General features: G+C 54.7%; 2 protein-coding genes across 3 annotated transcripts in view; both read right to left on the bottom strand.

Annotated features, from left to right (window-relative positions):
• The window catches only part of TIMM50 (translocase of inner mitochondrial membrane 50 homolog (S. cerevisiae)), a 10,263-nt gene extending 7,001 nt beyond the window's left edge, over positions 1–3,262 (bottom strand). The window contains 5 exon segments of the mRNA XM_011952440.1: positions 850–871; positions 1,090–1,121; positions 1,655–1,805; positions 2,735–3,028; positions 3,031–3,262. Of these exon segments, the coding sequence (XP_011807830.1) occupies positions 850–871; positions 1,090–1,121; positions 1,655–1,805; positions 2,735–3,028; positions 3,031–3,153 (622 nt within the window). The 5' untranslated portion in view covers positions 3,154–3,262.
• Positions 3,263–6,223: 2,961 nt separating this feature from the next.
• SUPT5H (suppressor of Ty 5 homolog (S. cerevisiae)) overlaps positions 6,224–18,885 on the bottom strand; it is a 35,416-nt gene continuing 22,754 nt past the window's right edge. For both annotated transcript variants that reach the window (XM_011952437.1, XM_011952436.1), the window contains exons 11-30: positions 18,404–18,655; positions 16,585–16,674; positions 16,414–16,484; positions 14,270–14,375; positions 13,968–14,061; positions 13,746–13,882; positions 12,868–13,023; positions 12,619–12,765; positions 11,633–11,779; positions 11,406–11,531; positions 10,412–10,496; positions 9,982–10,101; positions 9,795–9,897; positions 9,579–9,706; positions 9,384–9,489; positions 8,788–8,946; positions 8,507–8,675; positions 8,200–8,403; positions 6,718–6,813; positions 6,224–6,637 (exon numbers count right to left, since the gene is read on the bottom strand). In XM_011952437.1, the coding sequence (XP_011807827.1) occupies positions 6,494–6,637; positions 6,718–6,813; positions 8,200–8,403; positions 8,507–8,675; positions 8,788–8,946; positions 9,384–9,489; positions 9,579–9,706; positions 9,795–9,897; positions 9,982–10,101; positions 10,412–10,496; positions 11,406–11,531; positions 11,633–11,779; positions 12,619–12,765; positions 12,868–13,023; positions 13,746–13,882; positions 13,968–14,061; positions 14,270–14,375; positions 16,414–16,484; positions 16,585–16,674; positions 18,404–18,655 (2,640 nt within the window). In that variant the 3' untranslated portion in view covers positions 6,224–6,493. The remainder of the gene's footprint in view (positions 6,638–6,717; positions 6,814–8,199; positions 8,404–8,506; positions 8,676–8,787; positions 8,947–9,383; positions 9,490–9,578; positions 9,707–9,794; positions 9,898–9,981; positions 10,102–10,411; positions 10,497–11,405; positions 11,532–11,632; positions 11,780–12,618; positions 12,766–12,867; positions 13,024–13,745; positions 13,883–13,967; positions 14,062–14,269; positions 14,376–16,413; positions 16,485–16,584; positions 16,675–18,403; positions 18,656–18,885) is intronic.

Genomic DNA, 18,885 nt, shown 5'->3' with positions numbered 1-18,885 from the left:
CTGAGGCAGGAGAATGGTGTAAACCCAGGAGGCGGAGCTTGCAGTGAGCTGAGATCTGGCCACTGCACTCCAGCCTGGGTGCGAGACTCCGTCTCAAAAAAAATAAAAAATAAAAAAAATAAAAACAAAAAAACACAATATTGAAACCAGTTAGGCTAGTAAACATATACACTTCAAAACTTCAGATTTACCTGCCCAATTTAAATCAGCATATTATTTGTTGAAGCCAGCATGATTCTACAACTGCCCAGTTTAAACGGCACTCACCCACCTGCCCAGTTTGAAACAATCAACGTATTAACACGACTGTTTGCAAACGTCCCCCAACATAAACAGGTGGCTTTCTGGACCCACCAATTTCATTTTTCTCCTGGGAAGGGCCAGGTATGACACGATTGACAACTAATCTCTACTATCCAATTTGTCATAAACTTCACCACCAAAAGCTGGTTAACCAGATGGAGAGGGAGGAAGGAGGCATTGTTTTGAAAATGAGCCTAATGGGGTAGGGGCTTGAGGGGGATGGGGAAGGAGTTGGGAGCTGCAGATGCTTGGTTTAAGACACAGGAACCCATGTGTCTGGAGATAGGCCACCCTGTGTCCCCAAGCCCTCCCACCCAAGGCTCCCCTCCCCCATCTGTCTCTGACCATCTGCTCGGGGCTGAGGGGCCAGGGAAGCAGGCTGGGGCTTTGTAATGTCCCTCCCCACAACGCCATCCAGCTGCTGGCTCCCCCACCTCCCCAGTGGAAGGAGGAGGGGCCGGAGACACCAGATGGGGAGAGAGACATCCTTACAAATGACAGAGTTGAGAGGGTCAAGGACTCCAGAATCTGTGCTTGTTTACTCACCATTGTCAAACTCATCAGGAATCTGGGAGGTGGAGAGAAAAATGGAAGGTTTAGGATGTCAGAGGCAGAACCCCATCACATACAGAAAAGGAATCTCCAGGACCCCAACAGGAATAGGCAAAGGTCACTGGGAAAGAAAGGCTCACTCCAGACAAGCAATGTGCCTGAACAGACCAAAGGGGACCCCTCTCACCCACAGGCTAGGACTCCTGGCAAGGCCTCGGTCTCTTTCCCCCTCACCTTGGCACCATTTTCGTCCACTGGGTTGTTTCCTGCAAGGGAGACCAGGATGAATATGAGGAATTAGGGCCCAGTCCCCTGGGTCCTGAGGGAGGAGTGGGATAAGGGGCCTGGACTCCTGGATCTGAGGAAAGAGAGTTAGAGGCACAGCCTCCTGGATTCAAGCCAGGAGGGGGCTGGGAGCCAATATTCCTGGGTCTTTGAGAGAAAGGGGGCTGGGGCTGGGTCTCTTGGGTCTGTGGGATAAAGGAACTAGTGGAAGGCTGGATTTTTGGGTGCTGAGGAAAGACAAAGTTTAGGAAGCTGATCCAGGCCTATCCTTTCCCATTCCCTCTTTCCTGTATCCTGGTACAGGAACCAACTAGAAAGACTAGAACCTTAAGGAGTAGAAGGGAGAAGAAAGACTTCCCTGGTTTTCAAGGTAGGTGTCCTATTTGGCTGCCCTATTGAGGAAGGAGCCAGGGAATGAAGATGAGAGACGTTGGTAGTGGGTAAGAGTGGGAGATTTCACAGTGGACTAGGGAGGCCAAGGAACAAAACTGGGGGGCAGGGATATGTCCCTCACCAAAGATATAGACGACGCTCACGGTCCCACCAGCTCCAAGCAGCCCAGCAAGCCAGAGCGCAACTTTTTTGGCATAGCTGGGACCCTCTGAACCCGGCTGCTGCTGTGGCCCTTGTGCCTTAGTGCTCCCGCGGCTCCCGATCTCTGCAGCCTGCGACTGAGAAAGGGGAGGTCAGCTAAGAGAGGAGAGAGGTCAGGATGGTTCCAACCCTCCAGTCCAAGAAGAATCAAGTTCAGGAGCCAAGAGGCAGGCACCCACAGAGCCCTGGACATCTGTGTCCCTGGAGGCGCAGTCAGGAAGTGGGGCGCTCAGAGGGTCAAAAGCAGACTGTCCGGCACCAGGATGCCAGGAGTTTTAAGAGCTAACAGGCCAGGTGCACAGGATCCTGAAGGCAACAGGACTGGAGGGTCTGCAGTCCAGAAAAGCAGAGCACGGAGAATAAGGGATGGGAGGGCCTAAACACTGGGATGAGAGGGAACGGAGGGCACAAGTGGTGGGGGAAGGGGGACAGACAGGACGGGGAGTTACGACATCCGGCTGCTTGGGGCTAAAGGTAGCAGAGTTACAGGGTAAGGGATGGGAGCGGAGGCGGGGAGGGGCAGTCACTTGTCTGGGGCTTGGGGAACTCGGGCACAGAAGTGACAGAGTTGGAGGTCAGAATGGCTGGGTCTCTGTCAACATGGAGGCAGGTCGAATTGGAAACCCAAACGTCTACCTCACGACCACCAACGCCACAGAGAAAATAACTCCCACGGCCTGACTGGGACTCCGGCGGACCAGGCCCCTCCAGCTCAAGTATCACCTGAGTGGTCACTGAGACGGGGAACCGGTAACCTCCTCCTCCTCCGGCACCCACGTGGGTGCGAGGTGGGGTGTAGAGGGCACATCTGGGTTCCCAGCCTCCAGCCTAGGGGAGCAAGTGTTGTCCACCCAGGAGGCTGGGAAGGGCCCCAAAATGCAAGCGGCGTTTCATTCAGCACCCTGAGGTGAGGCGTCCCGGAACCCCCAAGGGGCGGCGATATGTCCGGAACTCCAGGGAAGGGACCCCACATTCCGAGCGCCACCCTCGTTCCGCTCACCTGATCTGGGGCCCGGGGGGGCGGCGTCGCCAACCTCGTGCACAGTCCCCGCGAGCCGAGCCTGAGCCCGCTCCGCAAGCGCGAGAACAGCGCTGTCGAGGCCGCCATCTTGCGCTGACGCCACGCGGCCCCGCCCACTCGCTCCCTTCTCCCCCGCCCCGGGCCGGAGCTACAGCCAATGGAAGCGCGGAGGCGGGGCGGGTGGACGGAAGCCCGAGAGAGACCAAAGTCATCGGGCGGATTGCCGCAGGCGCGCTTTCCTCTAACCATTCTCCTGGCTGCCCCTGGCGGGGCGCCAACTGGGATCCAAAGTCACCTGGACCACGTCCCGCTTGGGCCTTACAGAGTGCCACCGCCCTGCAAAGGACGCAGCGAGGGAAGGGATCACACTCATTGCCCAGAGGTAAAGCTGAGGCCATAATGGAGTCAGTGGCTGCCTGATTTGTCCAAAAAAATAGTCACGAGTCAGGTCGCTTGTCTCACCGTGTAAGGGCACCGTGTAAGGGCCTCACCTCCCAATTGTCAGAAATATACACTGAGGCCCAGAAAGCGACCTGAAAAGCCAGTCCTCGAAAACTCTTTTGGCCAGGCGCGGTGGCTCACACCTGTAATCCCTGCGCTTTAGGAGGCCGAGGCAGGAGGATCGCTTGAGGCCGGGAGTTTGAGACCACCCTGGATAACATAGCAAGACTGCCATCTCTGTTTTTAAAATTAATAATAATAGGCCAGGCTCGGTGGCTCACGCCTATAATCCCAGGACTTTGGGAGGCTGAGGCAGGCGGATCACCTGAGGTCAGGAATTTGAGACCAGCCTGGCCAATATGGCAAACCCCCCCTCTACTAAAAATTAAAAAAAAAAATAATTAGCCAGGCATGAGGGCGCACGCCTGTAGTCCCACCTGCTGGGGAAGCTGAGGCAGGATAATCGCTTGAACCCGGGAGGTGGAGGTTGCAGTGAACCTAGATCGTGCCACTGCACTCCAGCCTGGGAGACAGAGGGAGACTCCGTCTCAAAAATACAAAAATTAATAATAAAACTCTTCCTCACATGGAACTGGGAGGAGGAATCTGTTTTCTCTCCCATTCCTTCCTACCTTTTTTTTTTTTTCCTGTCACCGGGGCTGGAGTGCAGTGGCGCCATCTCGGCTCACTGCAAGCTCCGCCTCCCGGGTTCATGCCCTTCTCCTGCCTCAGCCTCCCGAGTAGCTGGGACTACAGGTGCCCACCACTATGCCCTACTACTTTTTTGTATTTTTAGTAGAGACCGGGTTTCACTGTGTTAGCCAGGATGGTCTCGATCTCCTGACCTTGTGATCCGCCCGCCTCGGCCTCCCAAAGTGCTGGGATTACAGGCGTGAGCCACCGCACCTGGCCCCTTCCTACCATGATTTTCTATAAAGGACTGAAGAGCCAACCATTTTACCTGAGGCTCAGCCAAAGAACAGCAGTATCTGGCTGTACAGGGCTTGACTGAGAAACAAATTAGAGGCTATAGACACTACGAACCTCCCCTAAATTGAGTGTAAGAAAAATCAGATCCTGTTTATGTAAACTTTAAAACAAAATACCGAGGTAGTAAAAATACGAATTCAAGCAAGGGAAAGACACAAGGAACTCGGCACTCCTGGTTACTTCTGGGGGAATGGATTGGGGTGCTGCTGAAGTGGGTCCCATCTAGTACATATTGTTTCCTGTTTCCTCCCCTGGGTGGTGGGGACATGGGTGTTCTTGATATATAATCTTGAACATCTGAAATGTTTTTTGAGACAGAGTTTTGCTCTGTCACCCAGGCTGCAGTGCATTTGGCACAATCTCGGCTCACTGCAACCTCCGCCTCCCAGATTCAAGTGATTCTCATGCCTCAGCCTTCCAAGTAGCTGGGAATACAGGCGCCCGCCACCATGCCCGGCTAATTGTTTTTGTTATTTTTAATAGAGACAAGAGTTTCACTATGTTGGGTCAGGCTGGTCTTTAAACTCCAGACCTCAAATGATCCGCCCCCCTTGGACTCCCAAAGTGCCGGGATTACAGGCATGAGCTATCGCGCCCTCCCTGAAATGTTTTATAATACATTTACATTTGTAAAAAGACAGGAATATCTAATGGGGAAGGGAAACAGGTTCTGGATACTAAGCCCCAGTCTCTTCAGATTGCACCCACTGGATAAGCTACAACAATCCTGGTGTCACTGCTATCAGGGTTCAAGGAAAAGGACCGCTGGGCACTGTGGCTCACGCCTGTAATTGCAGCACTGTGGGAGGCCAAGGCAGGAGGATCACTTGAAGCTAGGAGATCGAGACCAGCCTGAGCAATATAGTGAGACCCGTCTCTATAAAAAATTTAAAAATAAAAAAATTATCCAGACGCGGTGGCGCACGCCTGTAGTCCCAGCTACTTAGGAGGCTGAGGCAAGAGGATCGCTTGAGTGCAGGAGGTTGAGGCTGCAGTAAGCAATGACTGTGCCACTGAACTCCAGCCTGGTCAACAGAGTGAGACCCCTATCTCAAACAGAAAAATAAAGGACCATTGGCCAGGCGCAGTGGCTCACGCCTGTAATCCCAGCACTGTGGGAGGCCGAGGCGGGCGAATCACGAGGTCAGGAATTCAAGACCAGCCTGAACAACATGGTGAAACCCGTTTCTGCTAAAACTACAAAAAAAAGAAAAAAAAAGCCAGGCATGGTGGCTCGCACCTGTACTCCCAGCTACTCGGCAGGCTGAGACGGAACTGCTTGAACCCAGGAGGTGGAGGTTGCAGTGAGCTGAGATCACGCCACTGCACTCCAGCCTGGGCGACAGAGAGACTCCACCTCGGAGGAGAAAAAAAAAAAAAAGGCTGGGCACAGTGGCTCACGCCTGTAATCCCAGCACTTTGGGAGGCCAAGGTGGGCAGATCATGAGGTCAAGAGATCAAGACCATCCTGGCCAACATGGTGAAACCCCATCTCTACTAAAAATACAAAAAAATTCACTGGGTGTGGTGGCGCACACTACTGGGGAGGCTGATGAGGAAGAATCGCTTGAACCTGGGAGGCGGAGGTTGCAGTGAGCCAAGATCGTGCCACTGCACTCCAGCCTGGTGACAGAGCAAGACTGTCTCAAAAAAAAAAAAAAAAAAAAGAAAGAAAAAACAAAAAGGACCATCAAGCACTGTATCCTGCACCACAGGACCAATTTAGGTTTCCTGGAGGATACTGTGACTTTCACTTAGCATAATTCATGCCTGAATAAGATATAATGTCATCAATCACATGACAAGCTCTACTCTGATCATCTCCTTCCGATGTCTTCTCATACACATTCCCCTCAAGAGCCCTCTGGGGCAGGTACTATTACTATTATCTAGATGGGAAAACAGATTCAGGTAGCATCCAGTTATTTGCCCCAACCACAAAGCAAGGAAGTGGGGTCTGCAAATGACCCCACTTAAAGACACCTCATTCCCATGGCCCGCGCGCGCGCGCACACACACACACACACACACACACACTTTTAGACCAAACAGCTTCTTTTTATTGAAAGACGATACAACAAAAGCAAGCTGTGGGGAGGAGGTACAAGAAGATAGGGACCCTCCCCCAAACTCTACTCAGATTCCAATGAGCACCAGGGAGGGAGAAGATGGAAAACTAAAAAGAAAAATAAAAGGAAATCCAGAACGATCGGCCTAGCTCTGCAGCAGGATCTTGTGTCACAGCCAAGGGCCAGGGAAGGAAGGAGGACCACTCTTCACCTGCCGAAGTCCACCCGCCTGCCTGCTTCAGGCTTCCAGGAGCTTCCCCAGGAAGCGGAGGTTGAGGATCTTGAGCTGCTCATCAAGGTCCATACGGACAATGCCATCCTCACCATCAATGCTCAGCAGGACGCCCGTGGCTTCCCGATCCTCGCCCAGGATCACTTTCACCTGGGGGTGGGGGTAATGTGGTCAGGGTCCGTGTCAGCACCCAACACCCCCATTTTATCTCCTTGCCCCCTGCCCCTTACCTTGTTGTTCTTGGTGGGGGTGATGGGCTCCAGGTGCTCACTGGAAATGCTGACGACCTTCTCACTGTCCTTCAGGTACACGGAGCACATGCCCCCCTGGAGGATAGGGACAGCTTGGTCAGCCTGTCCTGCTCCCAACATGGGACTGAGGCCCACACTCCAGGGGACACAGGCTCAGGGCTCATTCTGAGAACTCAAGGTGAAATGGGGGCAGGAAAGGCCAAGGCTGGGGCTGGTTCCAAGGCCTGGGGCCTGTGGTGCATGTCAGGGTAGGTGGACAGGGTGACCCAGTCAGCAAGGGAAGCATCAGAATGAAGCTAACAGGCAAAAAAGAGACTGCTTCTTGACTCTTCATGTACCAAACTTGCCTCAGCATCTTCCCCACACCTGCTCCTTTTCCTGGACCTGGTCTCAGGGACCACCCCATGGTCTGCAGGCCCCACCAGGGCTCTGAACCTCATCTTGGTCACCTCCCTGACCCATAAGCCCCTAGCTCTGAGGCCTGGCCATTCAGCCCGTGAGGGTCTTTCCCACCTGCCTCCTGCCTCATCCCCATAGCCCTGCCCTAGCGCAGCCCAGCCTCCCCCTGGGCTCCCAGCCCAGTCTCCCCACCCCCAATCCATCACTGATGGATGGAGAATTCCACACCACAGATCTGCTCCCACCCTTCTCCTGCTTAGATTCCTCCTTGGCTCTCCGGCACCCTAAGGACAGTCTAGGTCCTCCAAGCTGGTGCATGACGGGGCCCCAGCCAACTCTTTGGCCTCATCACTCATTTTTGTGTTTTTTACTTTTTGTTTGTTTTGAGAGGAGTCTTGCTCTGTTGCCCAGACTGGAGTGCAGTGGCATGATCTCGGCTCACCACAACCTCCACCTCCTGGGTTCAAGTGATTCTCCTGTCTCAGCCTCCTGAGTAGCTGGGATTACAGACGTGCGCCACTACGCCCAGCTAATTTTTTTTTTTTTTTTTTTTTTGTATTTTTAGTAGAGACAGCGTTTCACCATGTTGGCCAGGCTGGTCTTGAACTCCTGACCTCAGGTGATCTGCCCACCTCAGCCTCTCAGAGTGCTGGGATTGTAGGCATGAACCACTGCCCAGCCCACTTTGGCTCTTTATGTTCCAGCCACAACAAACCCTTCAGCTCCCGGAACGTGCCCAAGTTCTCCTCACCTCCAGGCTTCTGCACATGCAGTTCCCGCCATTTGGAACACACTCAGCCCAGTCATTTTCCTTAACTTACTCCTATTCATTCTTCAGGTCTTGGCTGAAATTTCTCCTTCCCCAGGAAGCCCTCTCTGATTCCTCACTAAATCGGGTAAGATGCCTCAATCGGGTTCACATAGCTCCCCTTGCCCTCTAGGCTTCCTCCATTCCAGCTCTGCCCACTCTGGGCTGTCACCATCTGGGGACAGGTCTGTCCCCAGTTTAGGGGGTACGAAGGAAAGGATGCCTGCTCACCCACCACCCTGGGCCCCACGTACCGTGACACTGCGGATGACACCTGTCTGTCCCACCACCTGTGTATCCAGGTAGGTGTCCCGCACCTTCACCTGAATGTCAGTGGTTACCCAGTCGCTGGAGTTCTGCTCGATGCCTGAGCCTGGCGTGTGTGGGTTGTAGCCACCAGGGGAGGGAGCTCCAGGTGTCATAGGACTGTAGCCAACAGGGCTCGGGCTGGGGCTAGCCTGCAGGGGAAAGAGGAAGCGTCATTGGGAATAGTCATCTGGCCTGGCCAACCCTACAGGCCCAAGGCCTACCACCCTCAAGCGCAGGCAGGCAGACCATTACCTGATAGGCCATGGGCGAGGGTGTAGGGTGGTAGCTGGCCGGGGAGTGGGTATTCTGGTAGCCTGCTGGGCTTGGCGCCACCTGGTGGTAGCTCTGGGGACTAGGGCTGGGCTGGTAGGAACCTTGTGGGGAGGGGGCGGCATAGGGAGAGAACTGGTCTGTGTTGTACCTGCAGAGACAGGAAAGAAGGGGGCATTTGTTGGAGCAGAGAGGGGAAAGGAGGCAGTGGCTGTAGGAGGGTTTGGGCAGGGGCCGATGAGGGCGGGCCCCAGGGGACTCACATGGCCGGCGTCCCTGGCGTCTGCGGGTTGTACTGTGGGTTGACCTGTGGGGACGAGGGGTCTGGGTAGCCAGGTGTTTGGGGATTGGGGGTTCCCCCATAGGCCTGCGGGGACGGGGTGGGCTCATCGTCGAAGGCATACTCATATTCTTCCTCAGCCCTGTTGGGAGAAAAGTCTGTTGAGAGCAACTGTGGTGATAATGTGGAGGATGCTTCCAGAACAGCACCCTACACCAGACCCCGAACTGAGGCAATTTCATTCTCACAGGAGCCCCATCCAGAGACACTCCTGATGTTACTTCCCTTCCAGAGCTGACACTGTGGCGGAGAGAAATGAGAGTGCCCTCCCAAGGTCACCCCACCCAGGCAATCTTTCTCCAGGCCCAGAGGTAACCACAATCACTACTGAGGTTGGGGCTGGAGAGGAGGCCGCTTTGCCCCCGCCCTGCCATGCTATGCCTCCTCCTTCAAAGGGACCAGCCTGAGGCTGGGAGCAGAGAATGCTGGGTGGCCCCACAAACCTCTCCATGCCCAGACAGCCAGCATCACCCTCACACGCACCAGCACACACCAGAACCTGGGGAACCCTGGACTCACCGTGATGGCGTGTTGGGGTTGTTGGGGTCCCAGGCCCCACTCTGGGCAGGAGTGCGGCTGCCATCATGCAGGGGCGTCTGCGAGCCGTAGTGTGGGGTGCGGCTGCCTGGAATGGGGGAGATGAGTGTGTCTGTCAGTCCCGTCCCTCCTCTAGGTTCCCCCAGCCCCTCTTCCCTGTCCCCTGCGGGCACTCACCATCCTGGAGGGGCGTCTGTGAGCCATACATGGGTGTTCGGGAGCCAGAGCCATACATGGGCGTCTGGGAGCCATACATGGGCGTCCGCCCATAGGTCGAGGTCATGCCACCTGGGCGCCGTGAGCCCCTGTGGACACAGAGAACAAATGGGGTGAGCAGGGCCCTCTCACTGCCCAGCAAGCCCCAGTCTGGCCCTCCCCAGGCCCCGCCCGTACACCGTGGTAAGCCGCTGACGGTCCACAGAGATGGTCTGGCAGGTGGAGTGCAGCTCCACACGGGCCGTGGACTCTGTGGCATCCTTCACCACACCGATGTAGCCTGCGGCGGGGGGCAGGAGGTCAGGCTGGGCAGGCTCTCCTTCACCACACCCCTCCCCAGGCCTCCACAGGCCTCACAGGTCACCTTTGTAGGGCCCCTGGGAGATGCGCACGGTCTGGCCGATGAGTTCGTTGTCCCTCCGGCCCCGGCCCCTGCTCATGCCACCACTGCCGCCACCTGGACTACCAAAGCCGCCACGCTGACCTGGGGATGAGGGAGAATGTCACTGGTCCCCCACTGCTGTGCCCACAGCAAGGGCACCATCAGAACGCCCCCTTCACTTGCTTGACTCCTCCCTACTTGGGTTAAGAGCCTCCTCTGCCCACCTCCTGCCCCTTGGCTTTCCTATAGAAGCCCTGACCACTCCGGGCCGTCACTGCGGCGTCTACCCTCCTGTGGGTGGTGAGCCCCCTAATAGCAGGGCCCAGCTCAGCACAGGCACTGAGTGTGGGCTGAACCACCAAGTTCCTTCCAGCCGCTTCTACCCACCACGTCCCGAGCCTGAACCCCTCACCTCCAGCACTGGGGTGCATGGGGCTGCTGATCCGGGGACTCATAGGTGCAAAGCCACCCACAGTGAAGTTGGTCACATCACGGGGCTAGGAGAGAAGCAAGGAGTAAACTGGCAGGCAGGGGATGGGGGTGGCAGGGCCTGGGGACAGTCCCTCAGCCCCTACACCACCCTGAATGCCTCCAGGTGGGAACAGCTCCTGCTAGGATGTGCCCTGCTGCCACCCCTTCCTCCTTCTGGTGACAGTGCCTCAATTTCCTCTGGGTAAACTCCCAGCCCTCTGCCACTGTACGCCTGTCAAGGGGCCTGGGCTTCCACTGGCCAAGGAGTAGGACTAAAATATGGCTAGCTAGGAATTTAAACCCCCAGAGACACGAAAACTACAAACCACAGGAAGTCATCATCCCAGGTGCAGGCCCTGAGGAGGCCGCCCAGCCACCCACACCAGAGGCCTCAATTCCTCTGCGCCACCTGCTCCTGCACACTTCCCTACAAGCCCCGCCTCAGGGCCTTTGCACTTGCTATTCCTCCAAAATGCTCACTCTCTATCCCTTCATTCAGGTCTCTGCTCCAATGTCGCCTCTCACGGAGGCCTTTCTTTACCCTCCTCTGCCTAAAACGGCAGCCCTGATCACTCCCTGTCTCCTGAGCCCGTTCTGTTTTCTTCACAGCGCTTGCCTCCCGCTGTACGATGGGTTTATCTGTCCATCCATCTCTGCAGTATCGGCTCTGGGAGAGCAGAGGGTTTTTTTGTCTTGTTCACCACTGGTTCTCCAGTGTCTGGCACCTAACAGGTGCTCAGTAAAATGAAATGAATAAATAACTTGGTGAACAGCTCAGAATCCCAAATAAACCTTTTCACTCTTTGCCAAGGACCTGACAATGACACTGCTCTCCTAATCCCTCAAAAGCCCAATCTTGTCACTTCTGGGGCCAGAGGAGGCTGGAGAGCTGACCCAGGTACCCAACGCATAGGGTCCCGCCATGCCCACCTCACCTTCGAGCCCCCAGCCAGCACCAGGTGGCGGGTCTTGCAGACAAACATGCCCCCGTTCTCCACCAGTTTCTTGCAATGTAGGAAGGCGAAGCTTCGGAAGAGATGGCGAATCTCCCCCTCTCGGCCCTAGCCAGGGAGAGAAGGGTCACTCTCTTGGCCATGGCCCCCTCACCCCCCACCAACCAAATTCCTTCAGATGCAGTTCAAAAGCAGGAACTTGTACTCACTGAGTGGGGGCCGTCAATGACCTTAACGATGTCTTTCACATGGATGTTGTTCTGCTCCGAGTCCAAGGCCACAGCAAAGCGGTTGTCTTTCTTACGAGTCACAGCCTGATGTCTGACAGTCACCACCTTCCCGTACATGTTCAGCACCTACAGAGGGAGAGCAGGGAGGCTGTGGGGGTAAGAATGGGAAGGGGAGACACAGGGCAGGGGTTCCCTAAAGTGGGATAATCCTTCCTTGTGGAAGATGGTTCCAAGCTCCACAGGGCATCAACTCCCTGGCTGCAGGGCAGGCAGGCAGAGTGCCACCCTTTAGGTTCTGGGTCAACCAAAAACGTTCCCAGTCATTCTAACACACCCTTTGGGAGGAGACTCTACCCCCTGATTGGGCAAGAGGGACCTGAGAGATGGAAGGGGGCGCTGATAGCAACGTAACAGCTAATTGTTCATCTATCACTCTGTCAGGCCCCGTAAGATTTAACTGAAGCCTCAAAACTTCCTCTGAGGTGGATTCTATTATGATTTCCATTTTACAGAGGGAAACTCAGGCTCAGAGAGGGTGAGTCACTAGCCCAGGGTCACACAGCACAGAAGCAACAAAGCCAAGATGTGGATGTGGAGTCCAGGGTCCTAAGTCCTGTGCTCCGTGACTCCCACATCCATGAGGAAGGGGCAAAGGCAGGAGGGCACATGTGGCACTCCATCCTTGAGCGAGGAACAGCCACCAGGGTACAGATCTAGCCTCGGGGAATCATTCACTACCAACAGAGTAGACATTGCTCTCGTTTCCATTTTACAGGGTGTGAAACAGGCACGGGGAGGGATCAATGACTTGCCACGTGCCCACTATCAGCCAGTCAGAGGTGAGTGACAGAGCCAGGTCTACAACCCAGAGCAGTCTGGGGGCTCTGCCACCTCCCGGGATGAGGGGCTGAGGGACAGGAAGCCTCCTAAAATCAAGTCCCCACCACAGAGCACTACACACACACCTGGAAGGTCTCCCGTTCTAGTCGCACGATGACACCCACAGTCTGGGGATCCAGCTGCACCAGCTCGCCCCATTCATGCTGGCCCCCAACATCCACACCTGATGCTGTCTCTGAGCAGAGCTGCAGGTCTCGGGGGAGCACCTTCAGCTGCCAGAGATGGTGAAAGGGGTGAGGCCCAATCCAGCTGGCTTGCCTACCTGGGTCTCCTCTTGGAACGTGCACCCTTCCCCAACCCTTCCATCCACCTACCTCATGCATGGTGAGGTCAGAGAACAGGATAACAAAATTCTCCTCTACCCGCACAATGAGGCCTGTGTCGCCCTCGAATCGGCCGGCAATCACCTTCACGTGGTCCCCCATCTTGAAGTATTTCCGAAGTTCCTGGGCTGGGAACTCCAACATGTCCTGGGGGATTGGGTGTGGGGAGCGTCGACGAGCAGGTGAGGGGAGACCACCACAACCTGCCTGCCCCTCCTGTCTTCAGAATCCACTCCTGTTCTCAAAAACCCCACTTAAGGCTCACACCACCCACCCCAGACTATCTTAGTCCACCTGGAGGATCCCTCAGACCGCCCCAGAAACAGCTGACCCCAGACACAGGACACCAACCTGCACAACCTTTACCCCAGCCTGCCCTCAAGACACACGATGCCTACTTATACCCACACAGAGAGCCTGCCCCTCAGACACAGGACCCCGACTGGACAGCTCCTCAGCCCCACCCAAGACAGCCTCACCCCACACATCACATTAGGCCTGCACAACCCCTCAGACACAGACACACACACACACCCCAATCTAAGCAAATAAAATCAAGCCCCCACCTCGGACTACTCCATGGTTAATCACACTCTCAACCCAGTACTACCCAGATATCTTGCTTTTCAGAAACAAAAGATAGACCAAGCCACTCTCCAGAGACAGACACCACCCGGCAGGCCTGCTGCCCGCCAACCCTGCGCTATACTTAGACAGAGCCTCTCAGGCACCTGAGAACACTAGAAGGGCCTCAACTTACCCTCCGGGAAACCAGGTGTCACCAGGCACACCACCACGTCATATAGCCACATACAGCCAGATGTGCCTGAACGCACCAACCCCTGCACCTGGGAACACCGGGCACCCACCTTGAGGTCCTCATGCTTGGGCATGATGGTGATCTTGTTGCCATCCACGCTGAGGATCTTGCCCTGCAGGTTGATGAGCTCGCCCTCACAGACCTCCACATTGTCCCCAGGTTGGAAGTTGTGCTCCCGCTCCTTCCCTGCAGGGGCAGTCACAGGGCTGACTCAGGGGCCGCCACCGCGGGCCGCCCTGCTCTTTGGCGCAGGTTAGAGGGGATCAAATACCTGTGCTCTCAGTCACCACCTCCAGGTCGATGCCCTCTGGCTGGTCCTCAAACTTCTCTAGCTCAGAGAGTGTGGGCTTCACACCCTCCGTGATCTAAGCCCCCAGGTGTGAGGGGAAGAGAAGAAAATGGACCAAGGTCAGTGTGACAGCTCAGCTCAGTAGGCTCTAGGGGAATCATTCTCCTAGGGAACACTCCTAACTTGAGGAGTGGGACAGACCCAGATAACCCACAGCCCAAGGCCTGGCCTGCAGGAGAACATTCACCCCACCCCCATTACCAACGCCCCTCTGGGACCCTCACCACAGCAGACATGGCGAAGCTCTTGAACAGAAAGCCCTTCCGGCTGTAACGGTTCCCCTCAAAGATGAGGAAGTCACCATCAGAGGCAACATCGCCCCCCAGGGACCTGGGATTTTATCGGGGAGAGAAGATTAGAAGGGAGAGTCAAGAAGTCTTGTTGTACCTCAGTCATCTCAGCTGGCAACAGTGAGAGAGGACCACAGGCAGACTGACCCATCCCATCCCAGCACACACCCTCTTGGCAGCAGTGACTTCTCACAAACCCCAAAGGCCCACCTCCCACCTCCCTGCACTCCTCCATCCACTCCCTGATTTATCTTTCACCAGAGCACCGATCACCATCTGACAAGCTAGTGTTTGACCTGTCCCTGTAACTAGCATGTCAGCTCCAAAAGGTCAGGTCAGGCATGTAACATTCACTAAATTTCACCAAGAATAGTGCCCAGGACACAGAAAGTGTGCAGTAAACATTAGCTGAACAAAGTAACAGTATCAGACAATGGTATCAGTTAATATTCACAGAGCACTCCCCCTGGCCTGCACATTCATGACCTCACAGACTCTTCCCCAAATCTGTGACATCAGTAACTGCTCATCATTTCCAGGTGAGGGAATGCAGGCTCAGGAAGGTCACACCACACACCCAAGGTTGCCAAGCCAGAGTCTCGACAGGATTCAAAAGCAGGCAGGTGGGACTCCCAAACCTGTAGCCCCTGGCCCTGAATATGGAGTGGGGGCCGCTTAGTCCTGTTCCATGTCTCCGGGGTGGGGAAGGAACCTCCTTCACTCTCCAAAAGGGAAACGCATGGGAGAAGCAGGTCAAGTTCCTTCTGCACTCATGCAATCGCCTTCTCCCATGGTGAACCTGGGACGGGCCAGCATGCTCGGCTGGGCATGTTGGGGTACTTGGTGAGCTGGCTTGCTGCGGGGTGGGGAGGGGAGCACTAGAGTTTGCTCTTTGCAGAGAGAGGTTCAGTTGAGTCGAGACCAGTGGTATAAATGGGTCCGAACTCAAGCAGGTGATGTATCAGCAAGGCCCCTGGGTGCAGACTGAAAGGTGCATTCCACAGCTCTTCCTTTATCTGAAGGGAAACTGACTGGCTGAATCACACACAATTAGTTCTAGAACAGGACCAGAGGGAAGAGTGTCACCGGCACCTCTCATTTCTCCATGTCCTCCTCTTTGTTCTCCCTGCCGGAGCCCCCAGTTGACCCTGGGATGTTGAAATTCCTGGGCTGCTCCAATTCTCTACCCAGCTGGGGGGCCTGGGGGGCATCCTGAGGGAAAGGGGCTCCATGCCCCCCACATCTCAAGTGGGCATAAGCAGATCAGGAAAGGAGACTTTCTAAAGCCCGACACAGTCGATCCCTTTCAATGTATCGTACCATGGATCACACTTTATATGCCAAGTGCATTCTGAGTACATACGCATACTGATTTATTTAATTCTCACTATCATCTATAATCTGAGGAAGCAGAGGTTGTTTTCATCAATCTTTTTTTTTTTTTTTTGAGACGGAGTCTCGCTCTGTTATCCAGGCTCAAGTGCAGTGGCACGATCTTGGCTCACTGCAACTTCTGCCTTGTGGGTTTAAGCAATTCTCCTGCCTCAGCCTCCCGTGTAGCTTGGATTACAGGCGCCCACCACCAACCTTGGCTAATTTTTGTATTTTTAGTAGAGACAAGGGTTCACCATGTTGGCCAGGCTGGTCTTAAACTCCTGACCTCAAGTGATCCGCCCACCTCGGCCTCCCAAAGTGCTGGGATTATAGGCGTAAGCCACCGTGCCCGGATGCATCAATCTTTTTAAATATTTTAAAAAATTTTTTTCTTATTATTACATTTTAAAAGATGGGATCTCATTAGGTTGCCCAGGCTGGTCTCGAACTCCTGGCCTCAAGCAAGCCTCCTGCCTTAGCCTTCCAAAGTGCTCCCTCCCACTGTGCCCAGCCTCATCAATCTTTATAGCAGAGGAAACTGAGGCACAGGGATGTGAAGTGACTTGCCTGAGGCTACACTGCCAAGCTAACCAATTCACAGGCTAAACCTGTGGTGGGGCCACCCCTGTGGAGGAACCTGCAAAAGGCACATTCTGTATACCGGCCCTGGGGACCCAGCCCAGCCAGTCCCCAAGGACACGCACCTGATCTTCTCAGCATCAAACAGCCTCTGTGGAGGCCGCTTAAACTTCTTCCTTTTGGCAAACCAGTCTTTCTATGGAGGAAAGGGGTATGGGTGGGAAGGGTGAGGGAGGGGGCTTGGCCACCAGCGGGATCGAGTGCACCCCCTCCCCTAGGCCAGATTCCCCAAGTACCAAGCTCATGCGGGCCTTGATGCGATCGTAGTCGATGCGCGGGATCATCTTCAGGGAGATGGTGTTCTGGCTGGGCTCCACATAGTCCACCTGAGCAGGGCGAGCAGGAGGTCAGCAGGGTCGCACCCTCCTCCCTGACCCCAGACACAAGAAGGGTCAGGAGATGCTAGGAAGGAGAAGGGATGCAGGATGGTGGGGAAGAAACCAGGCTACTGACAACTCCCAAAAGTCCTACTCTAGCTTGTCTCTCCCCTCAACTCTGGCACTAAGTAGCCACTGCCTGCCTGATACCTCCACCTGAATATCTAAAGGTCCCTCAAATCCAGGACAACCACAGGCAAACCGCTGACTCCCCCAAACCTGCCGCCTCCCACTCCATTCTTCCCTCTGCTCAGGCACACAACCTGGGAGCCATGCTTGACTCCTTTCTTTCTCTTACACCCACACCCGATCCATCGGCAAATTCCCTCGGCTCTGCCCTCAAAATACCTGACCTCTTCCCCTCCTCTGCTGCAGTGTCAGCATTCCAAATCCAAAAGCCCAGAATGCTCAAAAATAGGAAACCTTGTGAGCATCAACATGATGCTCGAAGGAAATGCTCACTCTTGGATTTTCAGATTTGGGATGCTCAACCGGTAAGTATAATGCAAATATTCCAAAAGCTGAAAAAATCTGAAATCTGAAAAACACCTCTGGTCTCAAGCATTCAGGTTAGGGACACTCAACTTGTATTAGGGTCTTGGTCCCATCCCACCAGCACTGCCACCTGGGCTACAGCAGCAGCCTCCTCCCTGGTCTCCATGCTCTTGCCCAATGGTCCCCTCCAGGCTATTCCAGGGTTTCTCAGCCTTGGCACTATTGACTTTTTGGGCCAGGTAATTTTTTGTTGTGGGCAGCCATCTTGTGTGTGCATTGGAGGATGTGTGTGTCTAGCATTTCTGGCTTTAACCCGCTAGACGCCATAATCATCAAAACCCTCCCCAGGCCGGGCGCGGTGGCTCAAGGCTGTAATCCCAGCACTTTGGGAGGCTGAGACGGGTGGATCATGAGGTCAGGAGTTCGAGACCATCCTGGCTAACACAGTGAAACCCCGTCTCTACTAAAAATACAAAAAACTAGCCGGGCGAGGTGGCGGGCGCCTGTAGTCCCAGCTACTCGGGAGGCTGAGGCAGGAGAATGGTGTGAACCTGGGAGGCGGAGCTTGCAGTGAGCTGAGATCCCGCCACTGCACTCCAGCCTGGGCGACAGAGCGAGACTTCATCTCAAAAAAAAAAAAAAAAAAAAAAAAAAAAAAAAAACCCCTCCCCAGCTGACATAAACAAAAATGTCTCCAGACATTACCAAATGTCCCCTGGGGAAACATCGCCCTGGCTTGAGAACCAGTGGTCCAGTGTCAACACAGTCACCAGAGAAATCTTATTAACACTGAAGTCAGCCCGTGTCCTTTAGAGCCCTCCCATCCTACGCCAGTAAATACCAAAGCCCTTGTAAGCTCCCTGACTCATCTCAGGCCATCCCTGCTGCAGCCAGTGACTGTGCCATGCTATCTCACAGGCCGCTCCTGCTGCCTACAACACCCCTCTCCAAGAGCTCCACATGCCTCACGCCCTCCGCTCCTTCAGACCTTTACTCAACACGCCTGGGAATGTGCACAGAAGACAGCCATCCATTTCCTGTGTGCTCACAGAACCCAGGCTCTGCTTCACCTCATCTGAGTGGGGTTCTATTCTCTCTAGCACAAAGAAGGTGGGAAGGACAAAAGGAAAGGGAGAACAGAATGCTGGGACCTTGACCCCCATGCTGCCCCGCCCCCTGGCACCTGAGCAATGTCATCCTTGTAGATGCCCCGCTTGAGGCGGACCCAGGACTTTGGTTTCAGGTTGGCCACCTCCTTCACCACTTTGAGCACGTCTGTCATCTCCTTGATGGGCACCATCTGCTGGTTCCAGTAGCCAAGACGCAGGTTGCCCACCCCCTCGATGGCCTGCTTCACGTGGGTCTGCTTGTAGGCCTCCACGTAGATGTAGCCCTTCACGTGCTCTGGTGCCACTACTGACTTGATCTGCAGGGGCTGCAGGGTGAGCCAGAGGAAGGAGGAAACAGTGAGACACAAAGGCTAATACCAGAAATGACTGCCACTCATCAGCAGTCCCTCTTCTAGGAATTTATTCCACAGAAACACACTGGCACAATGACATGGATACAAAGGTGTTCCTTACAGAATTATTTATTACAGCAAACAAATCAGACTGGAAATTTAAAAATATCCAGGAACAGTAACTAGTTAATTGATGGCTTAAT

The sequence above is a fragment of the Colobus angolensis genome, unplaced genomic scaffold (assembly GCF_000951035.1).
Source record: "Colobus angolensis palliatus isolate OR3802 unplaced genomic scaffold, Cang.pa_1.0 Scaffold34, whole genome shotgun sequence".
Lineage (NCBI taxonomy): Eukaryota > Metazoa > Chordata > Mammalia > Primates > Cercopithecidae > Colobus > Colobus angolensis.
Note: the sequence above shows the minus strand (reverse complement) of the source record. Positions and strands in the feature narration are given on the sequence as shown.